General features: G+C 37.4%; 10 protein-coding genes across 10 annotated transcripts; 5 read left to right on the top strand and 5 right to left on the bottom strand. All coding sequences in view use genetic code 12, as the record gives it.

Annotated features, from left to right (window-relative positions):
- Positions 1-1,785: 1,785 nt before the first annotated feature.
- Positions 1,786-2,157, bottom strand: DASC09_048030 (uncharacterized protein; the record flags this gene model as incomplete). The annotated part of the gene is made up of 1 exon (XM_064998402.1): positions 1,786-2,157. One exon carries the CDS (start codon positions 2,155-2,157, stop codon positions 1,786-1,788), a length of 372 nt encoding a protein of 123 aa, XP_064854474.1.
- A 214-nt stretch (positions 2,158-2,371) lies between these two features.
- CLP1 (cleavage polyadenylation factor subunit CLP1) lies at positions 2,372-3,880 on the top strand (the record flags this gene model as incomplete). The annotated part of the gene is made up of 1 exon (XM_064998401.1): positions 2,372-3,880. The coding sequence occupies one exon, from the start codon at positions 2,372-2,374 to the stop codon at positions 3,878-3,880; it is 1,509 nt and encodes a 502-aa protein (XP_064854473.1).
- A 2,543-nt stretch (positions 3,881-6,423) lies between these two features.
- On the top strand, positions 6,424-7,482 carry ERG26 (sterol-4-alpha-carboxylate 3-dehydrogenase (decarboxylating); the record flags this gene model as incomplete). Its single annotated transcript, XM_064998400.1, has 1 exon — positions 6,424-7,482. The coding sequence occupies one exon, from the start codon at positions 6,424-6,426 to the stop codon at positions 7,480-7,482; it is 1,059 nt and encodes a 352-aa protein (XP_064854472.1).
- Positions 7,483-8,698: 1,216 nt separating this feature from the next.
- On the bottom strand, positions 8,699-11,047 carry DASC09_048000 (uncharacterized protein; the record flags this gene model as incomplete). Its single annotated transcript, XM_064998399.1, has 1 exon — positions 8,699-11,047. One exon carries the CDS (start codon positions 11,045-11,047, stop codon positions 8,699-8,701), a length of 2,349 nt encoding a protein of 782 aa, XP_064854471.1.
- A 1,735-nt stretch (positions 11,048-12,782) lies between these two features.
- Positions 12,783-13,221, bottom strand: DASC09_047990 (uncharacterized protein; the record flags this gene model as incomplete). Its single annotated transcript, XM_064998398.1, has 3 exons — positions 12,783-12,815; positions 12,943-13,063; positions 13,181-13,221. 3 exons carry the CDS (start codon positions 13,219-13,221, stop codon positions 12,783-12,785), a joined length of 195 nt encoding a protein of 64 aa, XP_064854470.1.
- Positions 13,222-13,704: 483 nt separating this feature from the next.
- Positions 13,705-15,717, bottom strand: DASC09_047980 (uncharacterized protein; the record flags this gene model as incomplete). Its single annotated transcript, XM_064998397.1, has 1 exon — positions 13,705-15,717. The coding sequence occupies one exon, from the start codon at positions 15,715-15,717 to the stop codon at positions 13,705-13,707; it is 2,013 nt and encodes a 670-aa protein (XP_064854469.1).
- Positions 15,718-17,514: 1,797 nt separating this feature from the next.
- On the top strand, positions 17,515-19,422 carry DASC09_047970 (uncharacterized protein; the record flags this gene model as incomplete). Its single annotated transcript, XM_064998396.1, has 1 exon — positions 17,515-19,422. The coding sequence occupies one exon, from the start codon at positions 17,515-17,517 to the stop codon at positions 19,420-19,422; it is 1,908 nt and encodes a 635-aa protein (XP_064854468.1).
- Positions 19,423-20,172: 750 nt separating this feature from the next.
- URM1 (ubiquitin-related modifier URM1) lies at positions 20,173-20,475 on the top strand (the record flags this gene model as incomplete). The annotated part of the gene is made up of 1 exon (XM_064998395.1): positions 20,173-20,475. The coding sequence occupies one exon, from the start codon at positions 20,173-20,175 to the stop codon at positions 20,473-20,475; it is 303 nt and encodes a 100-aa protein (XP_064854467.1).
- Positions 20,476-20,588: 113 nt separating this feature from the next.
- NAS2 (Nas2p) lies at positions 20,589-21,305 on the bottom strand (the record flags this gene model as incomplete). The annotated part of the gene is made up of 1 exon (XM_064998394.1): positions 20,589-21,305. One exon carries the CDS (start codon positions 21,303-21,305, stop codon positions 20,589-20,591), a length of 717 nt encoding a protein of 238 aa, XP_064854466.1.
- A 292-nt stretch (positions 21,306-21,597) lies between these two features.
- IRC22 (Irc22p) lies at positions 21,598-22,341 on the top strand (the record flags this gene model as incomplete). The annotated part of the gene is made up of 1 exon (XM_064998393.1): positions 21,598-22,341. The coding sequence occupies one exon, from the start codon at positions 21,598-21,600 to the stop codon at positions 22,339-22,341; it is 744 nt and encodes a 247-aa protein (XP_064854465.1).
- Positions 22,342-22,457: the final 116 nt, after the last annotated feature.

Raw genomic sequence — 22,457 nt, 5'->3', positions numbered from 1 at the left:
AAGCGAAGTCATTGACATTCTAAATAGGTAAATAAGAGGCGAATGATGCAATGCTAAACTAATATTTACAATTTAATCTCTGTGGTACATTTTCTGAACTCATGGGATCTTTTGTATTTCCTGGCTGCCAACAAGTTGCAAGAGAAAAACAAAGAAGTTGATGAAAAATATTGGATCTCGGGACAGAATAAGGAATTATGTGCCATATTATTAGGCACAAGTTTATTCCAATTGGATAAAAGGCATGTAATTTTAAAATATTAGGTGGATCTATTAATACCTGAACCACTCATGGATATCAATGGCCATGATATTTAGACAATAATCCAGTCTACTTAATACCACAGTTATGCACTATACCATTATGGAGGTATTATCAGATGTTTGGGTTAATCTGCGTACACCATAGGTGCAGTATCAATAGGTGTTTGGGTTAATTTACATATACCATTTTAGCGGTGCCTATTATGTGCCCCTATTACACCATTATGGAGGTATTTATAATATTACATCCAAACACCAAACAATCCTTCGAAATGGTATATGCAGGTTAACCCAGACATCAAAGTATGCTTGTTGTTTATTACAAAGTTTGCACAAGATTCTAGGCTTCTAGGCTTTGGGCATTCAACAAAATATAGAATTACTGGGTGCTATAAAAGTGCTTCTTCTAGAATTTAAAAGGAACATTGAACATAATAGGGGAATCTTATGGTATGATTTTTTTTTGTGTGAGCAGACAGGAATGAAAAAGGTGCCATGCTTTATTATTACAACTTCTAAACTATCATCTTTTAATTAAAAGTGGAAATGGTAAGCATAGCTCGTCTCCATCTTCGAACATTCAACTGCCAACTTGCACACTGGTAAGAAACTCCCAATGTATCTTCATAATTTAAAAAATGAATTCATTGGGGAAATTAATACCCATGAATTATCAAACAATCTAAATGACGTTCTTATTTCTAAAGAATCTACCTTCTAAGGACTTAATGAGGAGTTGGATTCGGTCCCCAAAAAGGTAGTCCATAAAGCAGTTTTAGAAGCCGACTTGCAGTTCATATTCAGTATCTGTTGGTTACATCAAAAATGTACTTCACCCTCCCAGGTTTCACTTTCCGTGTTTGAAAAGTGAGAAAAAGTGCAAGGTTGCAGATACGGACATCTTTGGAAATGGTTTTAAATACCTAGCTATGGTTGTTTTTGGCAAATCAGATATCTTAGCTCAAATATATAGAAACGACATTGTTTTGGCAACAACAACAGTGAAATCCAAGCTTCCAGACATCACCAATGTTTCAGAAAATGTCAACTAATACCATAAGGCAATCCAAACAAAAAAATATGATACTCCAGACAAGGACAAAGAAAACGAAAACGATACAAAGTTTGAGGATAACACAGAATTCCAAATGGTCTGCAAAATTAAAATCTGCTCAAAGCATCACCTCTTTCCTAATCATGTTGAAAATATTTGCCTATTACAATGTTAAAACATGTATCCTCTATCTTGCAAAAAGCTCCGCACACTGTAACCGTACCTGTATTGAAATGATCAAACCAGGTAGCTGTTTGACTTCTCAACTCCATCTGCAATAAATAGCGATTTCCTATCAATAACCTAGCCATAAAATCAGACAATGGATCCCCAAAATTGACGCAATTGCTCAATGACTAATTCCATTGGACATGAAATTTCGGCACCTTTTCATCATGAAAGTGAAAATGTAATAATAATAATAATGAGTAGAGTGACTTTCAAAAAAAAAATAATAAAAGTCCTCCTCAATTGAACACCTCGTCCATTAAATTATTAACTAACCTTTCATTTTCAGTGCCCCCACTTTCCCCATTCTTTGAACTGCGAACTTTTGCTGCCGCTTCTTCTAATGCCCGGTTATCAACCAGATAGTGCAAAGCAACCAAATACCTTCCTTTGAAGTTGAACCCATTTAAATGTTCAATCGCCTGTTTTGTCTTGGCCAAGTCATCAAACACCACAAAACAATTACCTTTCAAGTGATTTTCCACTCCTTTTCTAATCTGCAATACCGTGCCAAACTTCGAACATAAAGTGAACAAATCGGTAGGAGTGGCCTCGAACGGAAGGTTCTTGAGAAGCATTATAGGAAATCCTGATTTCTGTGGCTTTGACATTGTGTGATTGTTCAACTTTATAAAAAGTGCAGGATCCTTCATTTCCCAATTTTTTTTTTTTCTTTCTTGTTTTCAATATTTTAACGGAGCGATTACATAATCTGCCTATACACATTACATAATCTTTGAGTTCCTTCAAAATAACCAAAAAATTCCCCAAAAAATTCCTTCCAGCGACCTTCTCGTTGCTCCACAATTACTCGGTGGATTTATCATGGATAGCGGTGGCAAATCCCAAGTGAACATCCCAGCAGGCTCAGAATGGCGGTTTGAAGTTGATTTTTCGCAAGAATTAACAATCAAGGTCGTGTCAGGAGTGGTGGAGATCAACGGTACCGAGCTTCCAAATAACTTTGATTTGAAATTTAAAGGAGTTAAGCTATCGATATTCTGCTACCAGGATAGTATCATTGAGTACTATGGTACTTTTTCCTCAGAGTACGTTTCTGATGAGAGCGTGGTGCCCCAGTACGTGGCGTTGCACTTTGCCTTGCAAAATTTCAGAAATAAGGCCGCCACCAACAACAACCTCAATGCTCCTAGAGTATTGGTAATTGGGGGAAAAGACTCAGGAAAAACTACGTTACTGAAAGTTCTTGTGAGTTATGCGGTGAAAATGGATAGTTTTCCTATGGTGGTCAACTTGGATCCTCAGGAAGGAGTGTACACGATGCCTGGGGCTCTCAGTGCAACGGTGGTGAACGATGTTCTTGATGTTGAACAGGGCTGGGGTCAGAGTATATTGAGTGGTGCGTCTGCTTTCCATCCAACTCAACCAGCTGTTACATACTACGGCTACGACCATATCAATAGTAACCCAAGCTATTATCGATATAATATCCAGAAATTGGCGAGCGTGGTAGATAAAAGATTGGAAAATGACGAAATGGTCCGTCAGACAGGAGTCATCATCGATACCCCAGCATTGACCAATAAGGACTCTTCGTTGATCGAAGAGATTGTCGAGGCGTTTAGTGTTAATTTGATCATTGTTTTGGGAAACGAGCGATTATTCATCGATTTGAAGAAGACCTTTTCGGAAAAGATTTATGAATCATTAGATGGGCAAAAACAATTCTTCAACGTGTTAAAGTTCTCAAAATCTGGAGGCTGTGTCGATAAAGATGATGCGTTCATCCGAGCCCGTCAGCAACTGTTGATCAAGCAATACTTTTATGGTGACAGAAAGCAGGTACTAAGTCCGTACACCATCACCTCCATCGATTATTCGCGACTATCAGTGTACCGAATTGTTGAAAGCAATAAGGTGAATACCACTTCCGCCACAGATAACTCCGAAAACTTGGACGCTTCTTCAGTGTTACCAATTGGTATGGACGCAGAGGAAAAAGCATTGCTTGAGGAACTTGAACAATCAAAGGCCGATGCCGCCGTTATGAGTGCATCTACTGTCAAGAAGGAGCAAGAAAAAGAAGAAGTGCCAATCTCAGAAGCTCCAGCAGAACCGGAGGCGATCGTTACTGATGGAGAGCTTATTGAAAAATTGGAACCCGAATCGTCATCTTTACAAAACGCCGTCATTGCGTTTGTGCATGCTGATATCGACGAGCCAATGACAAAAGTTTTGGATTCGGGTGTTTTGTGTTTTGGGTATATTAGTGATGCTAACGACCTCAAGAAAAAGTTGAGTGTGTTGTTGCCAGTTCAAGGAAACTTGCCAAACAAGACCATTGTGTTTGGAGGATTCAGATACGTTGATTAGGATACGGTTTTGTATAATATTTTTATAACTAATATACTAGAATTAATTAGATTTTTGGTTGTGTAATAAGACAATATGAATGGAACTCCCAATATATTGTAAATCTACAAATTTGTGTGGGCTTTGGCACGAAACAAAAAAGGATCAAATCTACAGGAGTATGGATTGATAGTAAGGAAAATGTGGATGACTAAAACTTTTACTTAATATTTTACATAGTCGTAAGACCTTTTATTTTAGTTGTCTAATTATCAGAAAAAACTGCATGATGGTATCTTGTGTACCAACACAAGATACGATCGACATGTAATTTGCGCGCGCGGCAAATTTATTAATCGACCACATAGGACCATTATCTAATAATACTAAAGCAGACAGGCCAGCAAGATGGCAAAAAAGTCAACAATAGACGTACGGAAGTCTTTTTGATTTGTTTTGTCCTATTGATAGCGACTGCACCTAGTTTTGGTGCCGTTGACAACTCAGCACCTTTTGAACTCCTCCAACAAATTTAAGTCTTAGAACAAATACAATAATAATTACAGGATTATACCACAACTACGCATTTCCGATAATACGTTTATATATAATAATCAACACGAATAAATAATAAGAAATGAGAGAGATATCTAAGAAAAAACCCGTTGCCAATACTGCATGGCAAGAGGCACTACATTTTTGGCAACATGCATGGAATGTTCATATGTACGGATATATCCGTAAGATTCTAAAATTAGTAAAAGATACAATGGATAAATGACAGCCACTGTATAAACTAAAACTTTCAAACATTTTTATATAAATACTGGTGTATTATGCTACTTGTATCAAATTTTTTCAATATTTCTTTTTTTATTAATCATCATTCAATTCTTTTATTTTTCTTTATTGCTTTCATTTCTCAATTATAACTATGCAATTATCCACCTCAGTTTTATTGTCGGTTGCTGCCTCTTTGGCCTCCTTTGCTTCTGCTGCTCCAGTTGAAAGAAGTACTATTGCCCCACCACAACTTAACTTCGATGTCATCAGATATGGTGCTTCCAACGAAACTCAATCACAATTTAAAGGTAGAAGAGCCATAAGAGCTGCTTCATCTGCCGGAATTAACTTGGAATTAGACAACGAATACTCTTTGTACTTGGCTGAAATCGAAATTGGTACTCCAGGCCAAAAGATCAAAGTCGATGTCGATACCGGGTCTTCCGACTTGTGGGTTCCAGGTGCCGGTACTCAATCTACTTACGGTACTTACGATAACTCCAAGTCTTCTACTTACAAAAAGGACAAATCAGGTTTCCAAATCAGCTACGGTGATGGATCCTCTGCTTCTGGTGACTGGGCCAAAGAAACTGTTACCATTGGTGATGCTAAGGTAACCGGTTTGGAATTCGGGGACGCCACCACTCAAAACGTTGGCCAATCCATCTTGGGTGTTGGTATGAAAGGTAATGAAGCTTCTGCTCAATCTTACACCGGCGCTTTCACTTACGACAACTTGCCATTGCAATTGGCTAACCAAGGTATTATCTCCAAGGCTGCTTACTCCTTATACTTGAACAACTTGGAAGCCACCTCTGGTTCTATATTGTTCGGCGCTGTTGACAAATCTAAATACTCTGGTGACTTAAAGACTTTGTCAATTGTGAACATCGATGACTCTGGTTCCTCTACTTCTGAAGCCGTTGCTTTCTTCGTCAATTTAGACAGCATCAAGGCTGGTGACAACACTTTCACTTCCACTTCCTACCCAGCCTTGTTGGACTCCGGTACCACTTTGATCTACGCTCCATCTGACATTGCTAAGTCAGTTGGTACAAAATACGGTACCTACAACTCCCAAGCTGGTGGGTACACCACCTCTTGCTCCACCAAGGGTGAAGATTTCAGCTTCACTTTCGAAGACAAGACAATCACTGTCCCATTCGATAACTTGTTGTACAATTTGAACGGTGAATCTAAGGGTACTTCTGATGAATGTTTGGTCGGTGTTTTGGACTCTGGCTCTAACTACTACATTCTCGGTGACGGTTTCTTGAGATCTGCTTACGTTGTTTACGACATCACTGATTCTCAAATCCAAATTGCCCAAGCTAACTACAACTCTGGTGCTTCTGAGATCGTTTCTTTGTAATCTGGCATATTTAATCACATTTAACTTGAGCTAGTCTCGCTATTCTGAAGCCTTGCTTCCAATTTTCAGTTCTTTTAAGCTCTTTTTTTGCTACATTTTTTCAATGGATTCTATTTCTAAAAATTTTTATAATTATTTTTGTAAATTGGCACTATGCACTATTTTTCATTATTTCCAAAAACTATTCATCACAGCTATCATCTACATGAAACACAATAATATTATCTTGCTAATAATCAGTGATGATAATCTTTTCATGTCGAAATGTCAAAATCATGTCTGGTTAGATGCGTTGCGGGGCGCCAATTTCGTGGTGATTTTCGGGGGTTTTTTCAGGTTAAACGAGAACGATATCTTGTGATACCAAGTATACCTTCACTCATTTGGAACAACAATTAAAAAAAAAAAAATGTCGTCTCCACAAATAAAGTCTGTACTTTTAGTCGGTGGGTCAGGGTTCCTTGGTCTTCACCTTGTTCAAGAATTTTACGATATCAGCCCAGTTAGACCAAAGATCCACGTCTTTGATGTTCGCCCACTTCCAGAAAAACTCGCCAGTTATTTCACATTTGACCCAAAAGAAATTGGGTTCATCAAAGGAGATATCACTTCAGAAGAGTCTGTGAAATCTGCGATTCGTGAATCTGGATGTGATGTGGTTGTGCATTCTGCCTCTCCAATCCATGGCCAAAAACAAGAGATTTACGAAAAGGTCAATGTCGAAGGTACTAAAAACTTGATCAAGTGCAGCGCCGACCTTAAAGTCAAAGCATTGGTCTACACTTCTTCTGCCGGAGTGATCTTCAATGGCCAAGATATCCACAATGCTGATGAATCGTGGCCGATCCCAGAAATCCCAATGGACGGGTATAACGAAACCAAAGCAATTGCTGAAAAAGCTGTTCTCGATGCCAATGACTTTGATTCTGATTTCCTCACTGTGGCATTACGTCCAGCAGGCATCTTCGGACCAGGGGACAGACAGCTTGTTCCAGGTTTGCGAAGTGTTGCCAAGTTGGGTCAGTCTAAATTCCAAATTGGCGACAATAACAATTTATTCGATTGGACTTATGCTGGGAACGTGGCATATGCTCATGTGTTGGCGGCCCAAAAATTGTTGGATCCAGAAACAAAGCATCAAGTAGGGGGTGAAAAGTTCTTTGTCACCAATGATGCCCCTACGTATTTCTGGACCCTTGCGCGTACCGTGTGGAAAGCCGATGGTCACATTGATAATTTCAACATTGTGCTATCCAGACCAGTGGCCATTGCCATTGGGTATGTTTCTGAATTTGTATCCAAGTTGACTGGGAAAGAACCAGGGTTGACTCCATTCAGAGTCAAGGTGGTTTGTGCCTATCGATACCATAACATCGCCAAAGCGAAATCGATTCTTGGATATAAGCCAAAGACCGGATTAGAAGAAGGGATTAAGTACACCCTTGATTGGATGAATGAAACACAATGAGTAAACTTTGTCACTATTATTACTGGCCAGACGAAAACTTTGGTAATTCCTATAAATAATTTCTGGTTCTTGTTGTTTAGTTTTATTTTTGTTTTTTGCAGCTTGATTTGATATCAATTGGCTAATATATTTAATATATTATTATTTAACATTAATGTTGAAATTACTTCGTAAAATAAGTAAATAAAGGGATTTAAATAAATAGATAAATAATGTCTTCCTGTGCGCCGTAATGTGCGTACGCTGTGACAGATGTTGACTTTTCTGCAAAAAGCTCCTTCATTTAAGGCGTTGGATGTTTGTTTTTTTACAGTTGATGGAGGATAAGAAGGGTTCTTGTAGTCAAATTCCCCCACTCATAGTGCTCCTTAATAATGTCCTCCCTTTGGAGCCTCTACAGGAACTATAGTGTTTATCAGTCCGGGTTACCACTCCAGCTGACCACCCACCCAAACCATAAAGATGTTCACATATGTCAAAAGCTCTAGAAAAGACTGGGCTATGCAATATGTTACATCTGTTTTATGATGGAAAGGGCAGTTCGGGGGTTGGAATAGTTTCGTTATTTTTTCTAAAGAATGAAACTTGGTGGGATATTTTCTTTGTATTATGTATTCTTTTTTATGAAACTCATGAAATAGTCAACGATATTAGAGGACATTATTGGCTTAGTGATGTACCATTCTTAATATCTTTTTTTTTTTTAGCTGGGGTATCAGTTATCTCAAAAAATCAGCATGTCATAAAGCTGACTCTTTATTTTCTTTCCCAATCTCTTGATTTGCAGAGAGTTGATGGAAGTGCCTTCGTAAAATGTTATCTCCATTTCTTTTTTGTTTTATATATTATATATGCTGGAAAATGTAAAAGGAACTCTGTATATAAACTATTTTTACAGTAACAAAGGGGCAAAATGATAATAACTATAGTAGCTGCAGATGTCTCATGGACACAGAATGTATAAACCAATAGGTACACGTAAAAAAAAACAACATATTATTATACAATTCGATTTGATATTATTCGTACAGTTTCTTTTTTCTCTATACGAATGTTCTTATAGTAATGTGTGACCTAGAGAAGAAGCAGCCTATTGATTGTTATATATCTCCAATTAATTATTTAGATACATTGTTTTAACTATTGTAGTCAGTGCATCGCCAAGGGGCATTAACAAAAGAAAAAAAAATCACACAAAATTTTCACCCTTTCGGACTTACACTGATTTGTATTGTCTCTCCCTTTTATCTTGTTCTATACCAACAACTAGCAGATAGATTTTTTCAAAGCTCATCTCTTTATAGATTTCAAAGTCTTCATTTGGACCAAACGGCTTCGTGGTGAAGTGCAAATGGAGATCGTACACTGCCTTCTTGAAATCAGCAACATACTGAGTGTAATTATCATCCGCCCCAAAAGTTTCCTCATAATTAATCACCCCATTATATCCTATGTAGTTTGCTTCTTCTACTTGATTTGTTGCAATTTTCCTTTTGCCAAGATTTTGAGCTCTTCTGGTTTCTTTTTCCATAGGATCAGAAATGCTGGCCTGCTGCCCTAACGTGTTGTCAATGCGTGATACTTTATTATCTTTCTTGTATTCTACTTGAAAAGTAATTCTATTGTTATATTCGTGAGCACTTTCTGAAACAATCTCATTCTCAGATTGCTCGTTGAGAATTGAATTGATTGAAAAGCCACCATTCTTGCAATTTCTGTCTGAAGCAATAGTGGGTTTTGGAAATGAGATTATAGAGGATGGATTAGTTCTTTTACAGAGAACAGAATCAACAGCTGGTCCATTATTTCCAGCCGAACTGACCATAGAACTCTTTTTGGTATAATCAAAAACAGAATAAGAACCGGGGGTTTGACAATCAAGCTCAAAATCAATTTTTATGGAAGCCTGCTGATTGGTCCTGTTCTTAATGGGGTTTTCTCGTGAAGCAATTTTCTTCTTCACTAAGCCATAAATGAAATCTTCAATTAATTGGCACTCTTTTAGAGCTTCAACATCTAAACACTCAATAAGATTGAGTTCTTTCTTTTGAACCAAAATGTCATCAAGGCAAGCAAGCATGGAGCTCCTCACAATCGAGCTGCTATTTATTCTCTCCTTAATCTCTGTGATTTGAATGGCGAGCCTTTGATGCAATTTCTTTAATACGGTACTGGAATAGAAACCCGACTGGTCAATGCTCATGACTTCGTTTTGCGAATGCTTCCTGAAGTTGGTATATTCATAAACTATATCCTCAGACACCTGGTTCCAAATATCGCTCAAAATTGTGACAGATTCATAAATAGAACATTGCAAAGAATGAAGAATTATATTGGTTAAGTTTTCACTAGAATAGTTCGAGGCTCCTAAATTCTTACCTTTTGTCACTTCATAGCTCTGCAAATACTCGAGGCACCTGATTGTATTCCATAGTTTTTGCAAAACCTTTTTTACATACATCTGCGAAATTAATACGTTTGTCGTATTTATTGGCCTTTCACAAACATTTTTCTTCACAATAATGAGCTTCATATTTCCTGGAATTGACGAATCAGGAAGGCTATGATAATGACTTTCATCGCAAATCACAAATAGTGATGTTTCACTTTTGCCTTGATACCTATCGCTCAGCTTGATATGGTTGCTGATTTCCTCCAAATATTTTTGAAAGTGTGCGCTTGATAACCAACCAGTTTTGGTATAATAGTAATTAAATTTGTCATCCAAGCTTCCAAGAAGTTTTTTAGGATTGAAAATTGGACCTAGGAATGAACTTTTGCACTTATCAGTACCATCAAGATTGGCACAATAGATCATTGTCAATAAATTGTTGGGCGGAAGGAAATCAGAATCGCTTTTGGAAAATGGTGCATCAGAATTTGCTAACAATTCTCTATCTTCACTACCAAAAAGTGATAGTGTTGAGCCGTTGAAGAGTTGATATCTTATGGCTATTTCTTTCACAAAGTAAACTTTAGACCAGTTACTTGTTGCGATGAAACTTTTCAACTGTTCGTGGTCACTGATGAACGTTTGTTTTTTCAAGCTCTTCAAAAGCTTTTGCTGGACCACGATATCAGAACTAGTTATCAATGAATGCTCATATAAGTTTTTTATTCTCTCTATTGCACCAATTTGAAATTTCAGCTCCATATCTTTTGGCATTCCAAATACTCCATAAACCTGATTAAATTTATGCTCAATAAGCTCCAAATCTACTGGAACTTCATATTCCAAAGCTGTCGCCACATATTCTATCAATATTTTATAAACCTCCCCCTCTATAAAATCTGGTCTCCTATAACTGCTCTTAATAATATCGGGAACATCAGCATTCTCAATAAGACCAGCATATTGTTCAGCCAATTTTAGAATGATGGGATTTTCCTTCCAGCGATAAATATTCCTTCTATGTCGGATATGGAAATTCAAATGAGATTCTGCCCATTGAATTATTTCAAGATCCTTCTTGCCTCTTAACTTTTCAGCTACCACTTTTGCCTTCATATCATAGTTTCCGGTGTTTGCTCTTTTCTGCCGCCGCTCATCATCGGTTTGGCTCATAACTGGGCTGTTTCCCAGACGTTTCAAATGTTACTACTATTTTGATATTTATCTCTTCTTTTGATGGAGATGGAGAGCTTTTCTAGAGAAAATATTGAAGCTGGTAGAGTCAAGAAAATATCTCTTGTTTCTCTTGTTTCTAAATCGTTGCTATTGGGTTTGTTGTGCTGTTGATGTTCTGACCATTTGTTTCCTCTGGAAGAATATATTGAGCTAAAAGAGGTAAAAAGAATTAAAGTGATTATTCAGTGATTATGTTAATCGAAAATAGGATAATATTTTCAACAAAACATAAAATACAATCAAACCCACATGAAAAAAATAAAATAAGAAACTGATAATTAAACAGGCAAGACAAACAGAATATGATGGAGAGCACTATGAAATTAGATCACGTAAGTAATAAAAATTTCAAACTTAATAAAATTATTCAAAATATTCTGGGATTTCAGCTGTTTTGGAATCGTAGGAATGAATGGATGAATGGATGACAAGGTGAATGGATGAAAGGTATAAATGTTTTGAAAGTCTGAAATTTTCGATTTTCTCCATAAAATGAAAATGAGGAATAAACTTTTTAAGCACCAATATTTAAGAACTCAATCAACCAATTTTAACAAAGCAGATAGAAAAAATTCTAAAATTAAAAGAAAAAAGAAGCTCATATAAAATTTACTACAATTACAAGAATATACCCTGTGTATAGATAGAATTCCCAGTTCTTTTGTGGTTTCATAGTTAGTCTGTTGTGTTGGGCGGACCAATCTTTTTAACTGTTCAAGAACACAAAACACATACTAGATGTTTTTCAGCTTTCATCACCAGACAATTAACTTGGTTTATTTCTTATAGTCTTATCAATTAGAGGTATTTGAGATGTGGCTATTTTCACTCCCTGGAACTGGGAGGTTTTGTTCAAGGGCCACCGGACAGATTATTTTACCGTCTTCATTGCTCTCATGGCTTTTTTTTGTCTATTTTTAATATTATATGGAAAATTTTTATCTTTTTATGAGGTAGATTCTAATTCCTTGAGTCTATTTCTGGTGTGGAACTGAAAGATAATACTACGATCTTTTGGAATAATTGGCCACCAAATCACACATAATTTTGCCCACGTTCTACTCATCTATCAAACCATAGAAGACAAACACTAAGCTTACTAATTCCTTCCAATAATTTGAGTTTAGCAAGTCTACAAGCTATTCAGAGGCAAAGAAGAAGAAAAAGACACCTCCCCGCAACAGAAAAATGATGGTATTCGCTCCTACACATATGACACACATATTACTGAAAACTGAGTACGTGTTACTTTATTTATCGTTGCTAAAAACGTTATTAAAATAATAATTGAAGCTAAAGTCTAGTTTTTTTTACAGCCCCTTAAGACAAGCTATGTCGCTGGTCTTGTTTCTCCTGCCACCCTATGGCATTACCTGTTTTATATCAAACAGCGTATGGACCAACTCCCTTAATTTTCTATGATATCCACTATGTACACAGCGGCAATAGTATCATTGATATAATCATTGATATAATCATTCAAAGTTAGGCCCAAAAAAACAGAGGATAGATGAACGATTTAGTGAAAAAAGGCTGTATGATATTGTTAAAAAAAAATAAAAAAAAAAAGAAGAACAAACATGATATTTGGAGTGTCAAGCCCATATATGCAGATTAAAAGAATTCAAAGAATACCTTCATTAATTCATTCTTCATGCACTCATTCTAACTATTATTTCGCTTTGACAAAAGTGGCCATAGGTATCTGTTTTAAAAATAATTGAAATTTGATTTCTTGCTTCATCTCTAAGATATTCTGTTCAATTCCTTTCAACTTCTTTTTTGGGTTATTTATCATTCTCACCTGCTTATAACGATCTAAGTTTATACACACTACTTTCTAGCATGGTATCCAATTTTGCTATGTCCACCTCCACCTCCCCCCTCATATCAGAACTGCTCTCCTCCGTTTGATTATTATCATTATCGTTATTCAATATCATAGAGCCACACCTAAAGTTTATCTTGTTTGGTATATTTGCCAAAAAACTGCGGTGCACTTGTAAATGATCTCATTTACTGAATTGGTAACAGCATCAATTAGAGTGATCGGGGGAGAATCCGAAATACTCAGTCAAAAGAATCGTAGTATTAGCATCTGAGGCAGACATTGTTTTTATTTTTTAGTGTTCCTCCAAAAACTTCTTTGCCAAGACTTCGTCCTATTGCATTTATCACAGCCAATTACGAGGTATGATCAAAAGTAAAATAGCTGATGGCAAGATAAAAACTACGTCACGTAAAGTTTAAAGCGACTTGTGTTTTTAGAGGTTGATTTGCTCACTGATCCTAATATAGTAATTATCTCAAATATTGATAAAAACAAATAAAAAACAGCAGCCTAACTTGAATAGCATGGCTGGAAATAACACAAAGAAATAAATAAGCAGTAGCCTCAAAGTGTTACATATACATATACATGTATATATATATAAAATAAATCGAATTCCTACAACAATTCCCTCCAAAACGTATTCTGATAATAAAAGACAGCACTAAAACTGACAATGAATTAATTCATTCATTAGATGCAATAAGATAAGATAAAATAATGAAAGAAAAAAAAATTACCAAAAATATACAATATTATAATACTATGTTTCAAAACTGAAAATCCCTTTATACATCTGGACTTGCGCTTCATCGACATCGGTCAACAAATATTGTTGCTTGATTGCCGCTGGAAAGAAAAAAAGTCTATCAAATGGCCCGGGCATCACTGGAGAAATACTTGAGGTATCTTTCTTGACAACGGCTGTTGATTCAGGAATTCCCATTTCATCATCATCGCTCACATCGATCACTTCAACATTTGATGGTTTCAAGTCACGAGTAATAGGAGTGATTGGCTTAACAATCTTAGCAGTTGGAGTTTGGATAATTGATGTTTCTTCCTTATTTATTGTACCACTGCTGAAGCCAGTAATACTATTACCAAACAATGGTTTGTTAAAGCCACCATTCAATTTCTGTTGGCCATTAGCCTGTGGAGTGGAAAATGCCAAAGCATTGTTATTTTTTTTTGTTTCCCCATTGGCTTTCAAAGGAGTGTTGACATTGGTAGATTGTGGACCAAATGATGCCAGTCCAAATGAAAACCCAGAAGTTTTTGTTTTGCCTTCAGGACTTTTCTTGAATACTTCTGAGCGTAAAGAAGATGATTTCAGAGGTTTGTATTTATTCATCGCCGTCATCGCGGTTGAGGTCTTGGCACCATTTTCTCCAGTGTTGAAAATTGATGGCTCCGCCATTTTTAAGGTAGCGTTTTCCGATTCAATGTCCAATTCTATAGGAGTAGTCGATTCAGGTTTCTTCTCTGGTGGTGGCTTAGTGAACGGAGTCGAACTTGGTGCCGAATCAAAAGATGCGGATTTATCAAAAGCAATTGTATTTTCCACAATAGTCAACAATTTATTATTGCTGGTATTGGCGGTAGTATCCTTCATCGTAGAATCATCAGGGGTTTGTAACTCCGATGAGTTCCGTGACTTTGGTTTGCGCGAACTTCTGGATAATGATGAATTAACATAGGGGTTGATATAAATCTCGTATTTTTTCTTTGATTCTTTCACTGCTGGTTTTTCAGAATCTTTAGGTTTATCGGCATCCAAAATACCGAGAAGGGCGGTGGCAGTGGAGCTAAGCTGAGTTATTGGGCCATCATTCTTGGCTGTGGTCATCGTAGAATCATCATCAGAATATTCACGAGCAGTGACAAAAGTTTTATCATTAAAAGTAGTGTTATTGGCTAAAATTGTGGAATTATTCACCTTTGCCGCTTTCAAAAAGTCTTTCCCGTGCACAGTTTTCGGACGTTTGGTAATATTCATCTTGAATGGCGATGAAGCCTCACTATGGCTAGTATTTCTTTTTAATGTCTTGTTGGCGGTCATGTATATACTGGAATCCATAAAACTGGTGGTATTGTTGGCAAACATCGAAGTCTCCACTTTTCTTTTTGGTTTAGGGGTTTGTAAATCTAATTGTTTTTTATCGTCTTCTTGCTTTTCTTTTTCTTCTTCTATATCATTTGGTTCATCACTTGGTTTCTTTAAGTACGGCTGGTATTCGTTGTTATGTACTAGATAATCAATGGACTTTGAAATATTTGGGTCGGTATTATCACTATCAATCTGCTTGGCAATTGATAAAATCCCTTCCGCCTCAAGTTCTGAGATCCCCTTTTCGTGTAGATACTTAATCAACTTATCCTTTGGAGTTGTTCCATTATTCGGTTGGTGTATTAGAGAATTGTTTGGGGTGCCAAAGGCCAGGGTTGTTGGGGTGGATACAAGTTTTCTAGAGGATATATTACTGATGAAATCAGCGTCTGGGGCAGGGTATTTGAAAGGTTGGATGGTAGTAATAGCGCTCAGGTTGGTTGATGTAGTGGTACTGTCCTCCATAGCACCATTTTCATTCTCATTGTTATTAACTGCGGGATTCCATGAACCAAAAAACCCTTTAATTCTTGAGAACAATGATTGTGATTTGCAATTGTTTTCATGACCAGGATTCCCAGCCTCTTGTTTCACCCTGTTGGTGGAATAATCGTAAGGGTTTGTGGAATTCGAGCGTCTAGTAGGATATACTACTTTCTTCACCATATTTGAGTCTGATTGTTCCAGGAAGGGAGGTCAAAAGTGCTACTAATAATAATACTGGATGTGTGATATTTTTTAATAATAAATGCGATGTTTTGATATATTTTTTTTTGGCCAAATAATTTTTTTTTCTTTTTCTTCCGGACAGAAATCACGGGAGATACAATCCTCGGAATAGCTTCCATTGCGGCTAACCGTACCGGATAATAGCGTGATATCGCACGTGAAAGTTCCAGAATCTCCTAAGAATTGGGCAGATACCTATCATTAAACTGGTGAGGCAAAAGCCAGTTCTATATTGTTATACTATAAACTTTTATTGGCGTGTAATGGCCCTGAGACTGCGGGAAAACCATCACTGGAGATTGTACTCCCTTCTCTTTAGTGACACTGGCAGAAATAACATTATAGACGACGCTTTGGTGTTAGTCGTCATAAATTAATTTCCTTATTCTCTTCAGAAAATATGAACGTAAATCGTGGTATTGTTATTTCCGGAGTCAGTATTTGGGATTAACGAAGATTCCGCGCTTAATGCTGGCTTTATCAAGCATATTTCAACGCCTTATCCTCTCACTACAAGGGTAATACCCATTACATCTCCCTCAAATGTGGTGACACTTGCACGCTGTGCAATAAAATCTGTAAGCAAACCTGGCATCATCTTTCGGGTTTATACTCGTCATAGTGGCATTATAGTTTGTAGCAAAAGTTCTGATTTACTCAGTATTGCCCTAAAAACTCTTTCACTACGTACAAGCCTTCACTTAAAGACATAAGGAATGTCTGTTTCAAAGGATTAGTACCCATATTCTCAGTATTAAATGAAGTGTTGTGGTTACTGATATTCAATAAACTTGAAACCACACCCTACTTATGGAAGGCATCTAACTTGGCATTTGGGAGGTCAGAGCGGCTTTGAAGAACCAGCCTCCGCATGCACCAAGTGAAAAATCTTTCCCAGTTGTGGGTTTAACGTAGAGTCAAAAAGTAAACTGCTCGAATGTACTATCAGTTGTTGGTAAATAATATATACCTGTAATAGCTTTACAAAGTTTGAGGTAGGTTAAGTAATGTTGGACACATGTGCATGCCAACAGACTAAATTAGGTATACAGGATTATAAGATCTAACCTCATTCCATGTGAAAGCCCCTTAATGTCCCAATAGAGGAAATATCCAGATCATGTGGCTATTTGTTTGTTGCCTTGGGCAATAGCAGACCGGTGATCATGTATGGGGCGTAAATAACTAGAACAATATATTATAACGGGGGTACTTATTGACAACACATGTCGAGGACATATTTGATTAATTAAACTTTCACTCCATTAGTAATAAAAATAATAACGAAACCCTTTTTTTTAAAAAAAAACGTGGGAAGAAGAATTAAAAAGGAATGAGGAAAAATGTATAGTGATAGTTTAGGTTATGCAGGAGAAATTTCCTCAAATTTTTTCTGGAGAAAATTTTTCAGTCGTGTAGCGAAGTCCGATGGAAAAGATTACGGACATTGATGGTTGAGATAAGAAGCTGACATCATGTGCAAAAAAAAAAAAAAAAAAAAAAAAACTATTGAGCAAAATACTAAGTTTTGGGCAAAACCTCCATAATATATGCCAAGAGGTAAAAAAAAATTTTTCTATTGTAAGCATTCTTCACTCATTTCTTGTTCTTGTTCTTCTTCATCGTTACTTATGATGGTTAAATAATCGATGAAATGCACATTTGGAGCTCTCTTTTTCTTTTTTTTTTTGTCAGAATTCCCAGTAATTAACATTTCCAACCACGTATATCATCATGGAAGCCTCCAGAAGATTGAGCTTGGAACTATCTCAGGATATTAATGATAAATTGAGAGCGAAAAAATCCGTTGACAATGATACTGAAGAGTCGTCATCCCAAGATCTCGGAGAACAAACCTCTAAGCTTGAATCTTCATTATCTTCCCGAGATGACGATGGCGAAGAAAGTGCCGATACTTACCAACAACTATGGACCAAAACAGTCTTGAACATCGCTTATGCCGTTTTGATTTTTGCTGCCTTTGTTGAATCATTTGCCGGTGACTCGACTTCTGGGTTAGCATCGTATGCGACCTCCAATTTCAACGCACATACATTAATTTCTACCGCTGCTGTCGTATACAAGATCACTGCTATTATGTCTTATCCAGTATTTGGTAAGTTGCATTATTGGCTTGGAAAAAGCTCGGGGTTTGGGCTTTCGGTGTTGATTTACACTTTGTCGTACGTGATGTACGCTGCCTGTCGCAATGCCCAAACTTATGTTTGTGCTGAAATCCTTTATGCGGTTGGGAAAATCGGATACCGTGTCTTCCAACAAGTTTTCATCGCCGATACCACTTCTTTGATCAACCGTGGGTTCTGGTCACAATTCCCTGATGCGATTGCCACGGTGCCTGCTTTATACGTCGGGTCGGTTATCCAAGACAGCATCATTGACCATTCCACTTGGAGATGGGGTTACGGGATCTGGGCCATCATCATGTTTTTCTCATGTTGTGTTTTGACTTTGGTGATGTTTTATTTGGATCATTTACACAAAGTTAAGGCTAAGCAACTCGGAACTCAAGTGAAGAAACAATCATTCACCAAAGTATTGCTCGAAGGTAGCAAAGGATCCGACAACATTTTCAAGAAGATTTATTACGTGTTATTCATCAAGCTTGATTTATTTGGCGGGCTTTTGATGCTTACCGGGATGACCTTGTTCTTCGTTCCATTGACACTTACCGGTGCTAAAAGTACTTATAAATGGCACGAACCTAAATTGATTGCCATGCTCGTGGTGGGTGGGGTTTTGTTTATTGCCTTTTTAGTGTGGAACTCCAAGGTTGCCAGATATCCATTTATCCAACACAATGCCTTTACTCATGCCCCAACAATGATTGCATGTATTATTGCGGCTTTGGACTTTTGTGAGAATTCTGCTTATTCTCAATACATGAAGACCGTATTGCAAGTTTCCAAATACGTTAGTGTCGGAGAAGCGGTGAGAATCGATGATTCCAAAAAAGCCTGTGTCCAAGTATTTGGGGTGGTTGCGGGGATTCTTATGAAATACACTAAAAGATCCAAGATTTTTGTTTTGACTTCCATCCCATTATTGTTCCTTGGGCATGCCTTATTGGTTCACTTCATCAACACCAACGATGGGGAAGCCGGAGTGGCTAACCGTGGGTACCTTTACATGGCTGAAGTATTCATTGGGGCCGGAAGAGGGATTTACCAATGTGCTTTGCAAGTTATCATTCAAGGGATGGCCGGTAAGCAAAACTTTGCGATGTCCACGGCATTCTTCTTGTTGTTCAACTCGGTTGGCTCCTTGATCGGGACTTGTATTGCCGGAGGCATTTGGAATACCGTGGTGTTGAATAAACTTGAGAAGTACTTACCTGCTGCCGAAAAATCCGCGGCTAAAAAGATTTATAAATCTCTCACTGTTGCGTTGAAGTTCAAAAAGGGGACGGTGCAAAGAATTGCCATTGCTCGTGCTTATAGAGAAACCCAGCAACTTATTGGTTGGGTCACTTTGGGGGTGATCGTTCCAATGTTGATTTTGATGTGGTTTGTTGATGACATCAAGTTGACTGATAAGCTTGATGTGTATGAAGGTGAAGAGCAAAAGGAAAAAGAAGAAAAGGAGAAAGATTTAAAGGTTGTTGGAAAGATGGAAAATAATTGATTTTTTAAGTATGCTCTGATAATTTTTTTCTGATTCATCTATTCTTTATTCGTTTATTTTACTTTTTTTTTTTCACTTTTTTCATTTGTTCCTTTTTTTGATTGTTTTATACTGTTTATTGTTACACTAGAGTTGACTTTTTTTTTATCACAGATTTTTCATTTGTAAACAATTTTCAGACTCTCTGGGATAATGGGAGGATAATGGAAGAATAATGAAGTTTGATTTCATAAACCAATCCTTCAATTTTAGTGGAGTTCGTAAAAGGTCATCATCATCCGGTAGTATGAACAGAACATGTATGGCAGATTATTTACTACGCAAAAATAGTCCATGCAGGTATAGATTGACATTACTAGCAGGGCTGTTTGAGTGGTTTAGAATACTTATCGACAGAAAGGGGTCTATCTATGTGTGAAGGATGCAGTGATAAATACCGCTGATATGGTATGTTATTTGTTACACAGTACCACCACCTGGGTATGCGCCTTCAACATTGATTAAAGTTGGTGGATGGGCAAGGCAATATATTTAGGTGACTTACTATCTTCTTCACAGTACTAATAAAAGAGAGATAGATAGATCTATGGTTAAAGCAATGAAATAAAGGTAGTCAAAATTATCCTCTCATCCCCACGTGATCAGAAATTTCCTCTATTTTTTTCTTTTCCCTCATCGATGAGAAGAATTTCCTCCTTCCACCGCCTCATTTTAGTTGATAATCTTTTACAAAAGTTTGTTTGGCAAAAAATGAGCTTGTCAGTTAGTGCAGAATTCCTAGGAGGTCTTGACCAGATCTTTGGGAAAGTTAGACAATCGACATTAACCGTGCCTGAAGGATCGACGATCAAAGACTTGCTCCAATTGATTGTCCAACAACATCTTGAGAACCCCAAGGATATTTGCATGTTTTTAGACGACGATAACGAAGGGATCAGAGCGGGTATCTTGGTATTGATCAATGATGTCGATTGGGAATTGGAAGGAGAGTTGGAGTACGAGCTTGAACATAAGGACGTTGTGACATTTACTTCTACGCTTCATGGGGGTTGATTTTTCTTTAGCACACAGAGGGACATTATACTACTATACAAGAACAAAAAAAAATACCCTGACAAGTATTATACTATAAAACAAAAGTTTGTGTGTGTGGTGATCTCACCAATTCATATTTGTACTAGTTTGCATCCTAATAAACCAAGGCCGTTCCAATTAGAATGGGGGATCAATTTCAATTCCAAAAGTTTGTAATCTTTGATTGTTGGATCGTATCGTAATACCGTAACCCCAAGTGACTGATTCTGTTTTGCTTTCACCAATCTGGCAACCTCGAAGAGTTTCGCGTTCTTTTGTCCCGTAAGATGACTGGTATTTTCATAAGTAAGCGTATCAAACTCAACAATTTTATCATCAACTTGGAAGCTCCCTTGGAATACCGGAGATTGTGGTAAGATGTCTTGTATCACCATGAAGGGCTGTAGAGTCTCTTTATTATTATTATTATCGGCGATTTTCAACCCATGAAGAGAAACACTTCCATTGGTATCATCATTATTCTGGAATTGCTGGGTCATGGTTTTATCCAATTGATCAATGATCTTATCGAAATCATTGCGCAACATTATAATACGGTTCCTTAAATGCCTAATGGCAACAATATCGATGTCTCCACGAGGATACCCATCAGCAGTGAGTATCGAAGTATCCATCGTGACATTCTGGTCTTTCAACAATGCACCAAGCCTGAAGAGCTCATTTTGCACTGCGGTTTTCAAATCCAGAAGATCTTTGAAGCTCATCGATGATAAATTGTCGATGCGATAATTTGGTGGCAACGCCGTGCCATGATCGAAAGACGGGGTGACTTGTGATTGTTTGGTCATTTGAATTGTGAGAATGGATGTGTATGATGAATAATAAATAGTAACAGATAATAATAATGATAATAATAATAATAATATTAAGAATGGTTATAATAATTATAACAGTGATGCGATAATAATAAATGATAAGATAAAGAAGACAAATTTCCGTAAAATTCAAATTACGAGCCCCGGCGCCAGGCGTCTTTTGTCGTCGTCGTCAAATTTCAACCACCGAATCATTTTTTTTTATCTCCCCACCAGCTCCTTTCTTCTGTTATCTTCACCCAATTATCGCTCCATTCCCTCAAACATGAAGTTCTCCACCATCTTTGGGTTGTTCTCTGTCGCCTCCATGGCCTTTGCTTCCGACGCTCCTGTCGAAGAAGCTCCAAAAGATGCCGCTGCCGCTGTCGATTTCTCGAACTTGGATTTCTCGATCACTTATCAATTCGACGGTCAAGATGCCAGTAGTCAAGTGTCCCGTCTTTTTAACGAAGACCAAGTGTCTGTCACTTACTCCTTTGTCAACAACAGAGACATCCCAGTCTCCATTGTTGGGGTTGGTGGGTTCTTCAAAGATGCCCAAACTTTGGAGCCAAAATTCAACTTGACTGATACTGCCGTGGGTCCAGTGGCCGTTGATGTCAATGGTGGTAAAGGTGAATTCATCCAAAAGATCAGTATTGATATGTATCCTGCTGCTTATGTGTTTGCTCCAACCATTTACATCACTTACGACAACACCATGTACGTGGTGACCCCTAACCCAAGCTTCATCACCGTCGAAGACCATCCAATCAGCGTTTTCGACCCACAATTGTTGTTCGTGTTGACTATCCTCATTGGTGTTTTTGGTACCGTTGGTTACTTTGTTGCTGTGCAATTCGCTATCCCATACGTCAACAAGAACTACCTCAAGAAGAATGCTCCAAAGCCAATTAAGCCTACCGTCTCCAAGAAGGCCACCACCAGTGCTTCTACTACCGGTGCTAAGAGTTACGATGAAAACTGGTTACCTCAAGGTCACTTGAAGAAATCTTCCAAGAAGAAATGATTTCCATAAAACTTTGGGTTTTATATAATCTTAAAAAAAAAAGGAAAAAAAAAAAAAGCCCCACAAAATGAATCTAAAAAAAAAAAACCAGCGTAATTCTAGTCATAATTATCTTC

This window comes from Saccharomycopsis crataegensis, assembly GCF_037102585.1.
Source record: "Saccharomycopsis crataegensis DNA, jcf7180000000085, whole genome shotgun sequence".
Classification (NCBI taxonomy): domain Eukaryota; kingdom Fungi; phylum Ascomycota; class Saccharomycetes; order Ascoideales; family Saccharomycopsidaceae; genus Saccharomycopsis; species Saccharomycopsis crataegensis.
The sequence above is the reverse complement of the archived record's forward strand: the minus strand, read 5'-3'. Positions and strand labels throughout refer to the sequence as shown.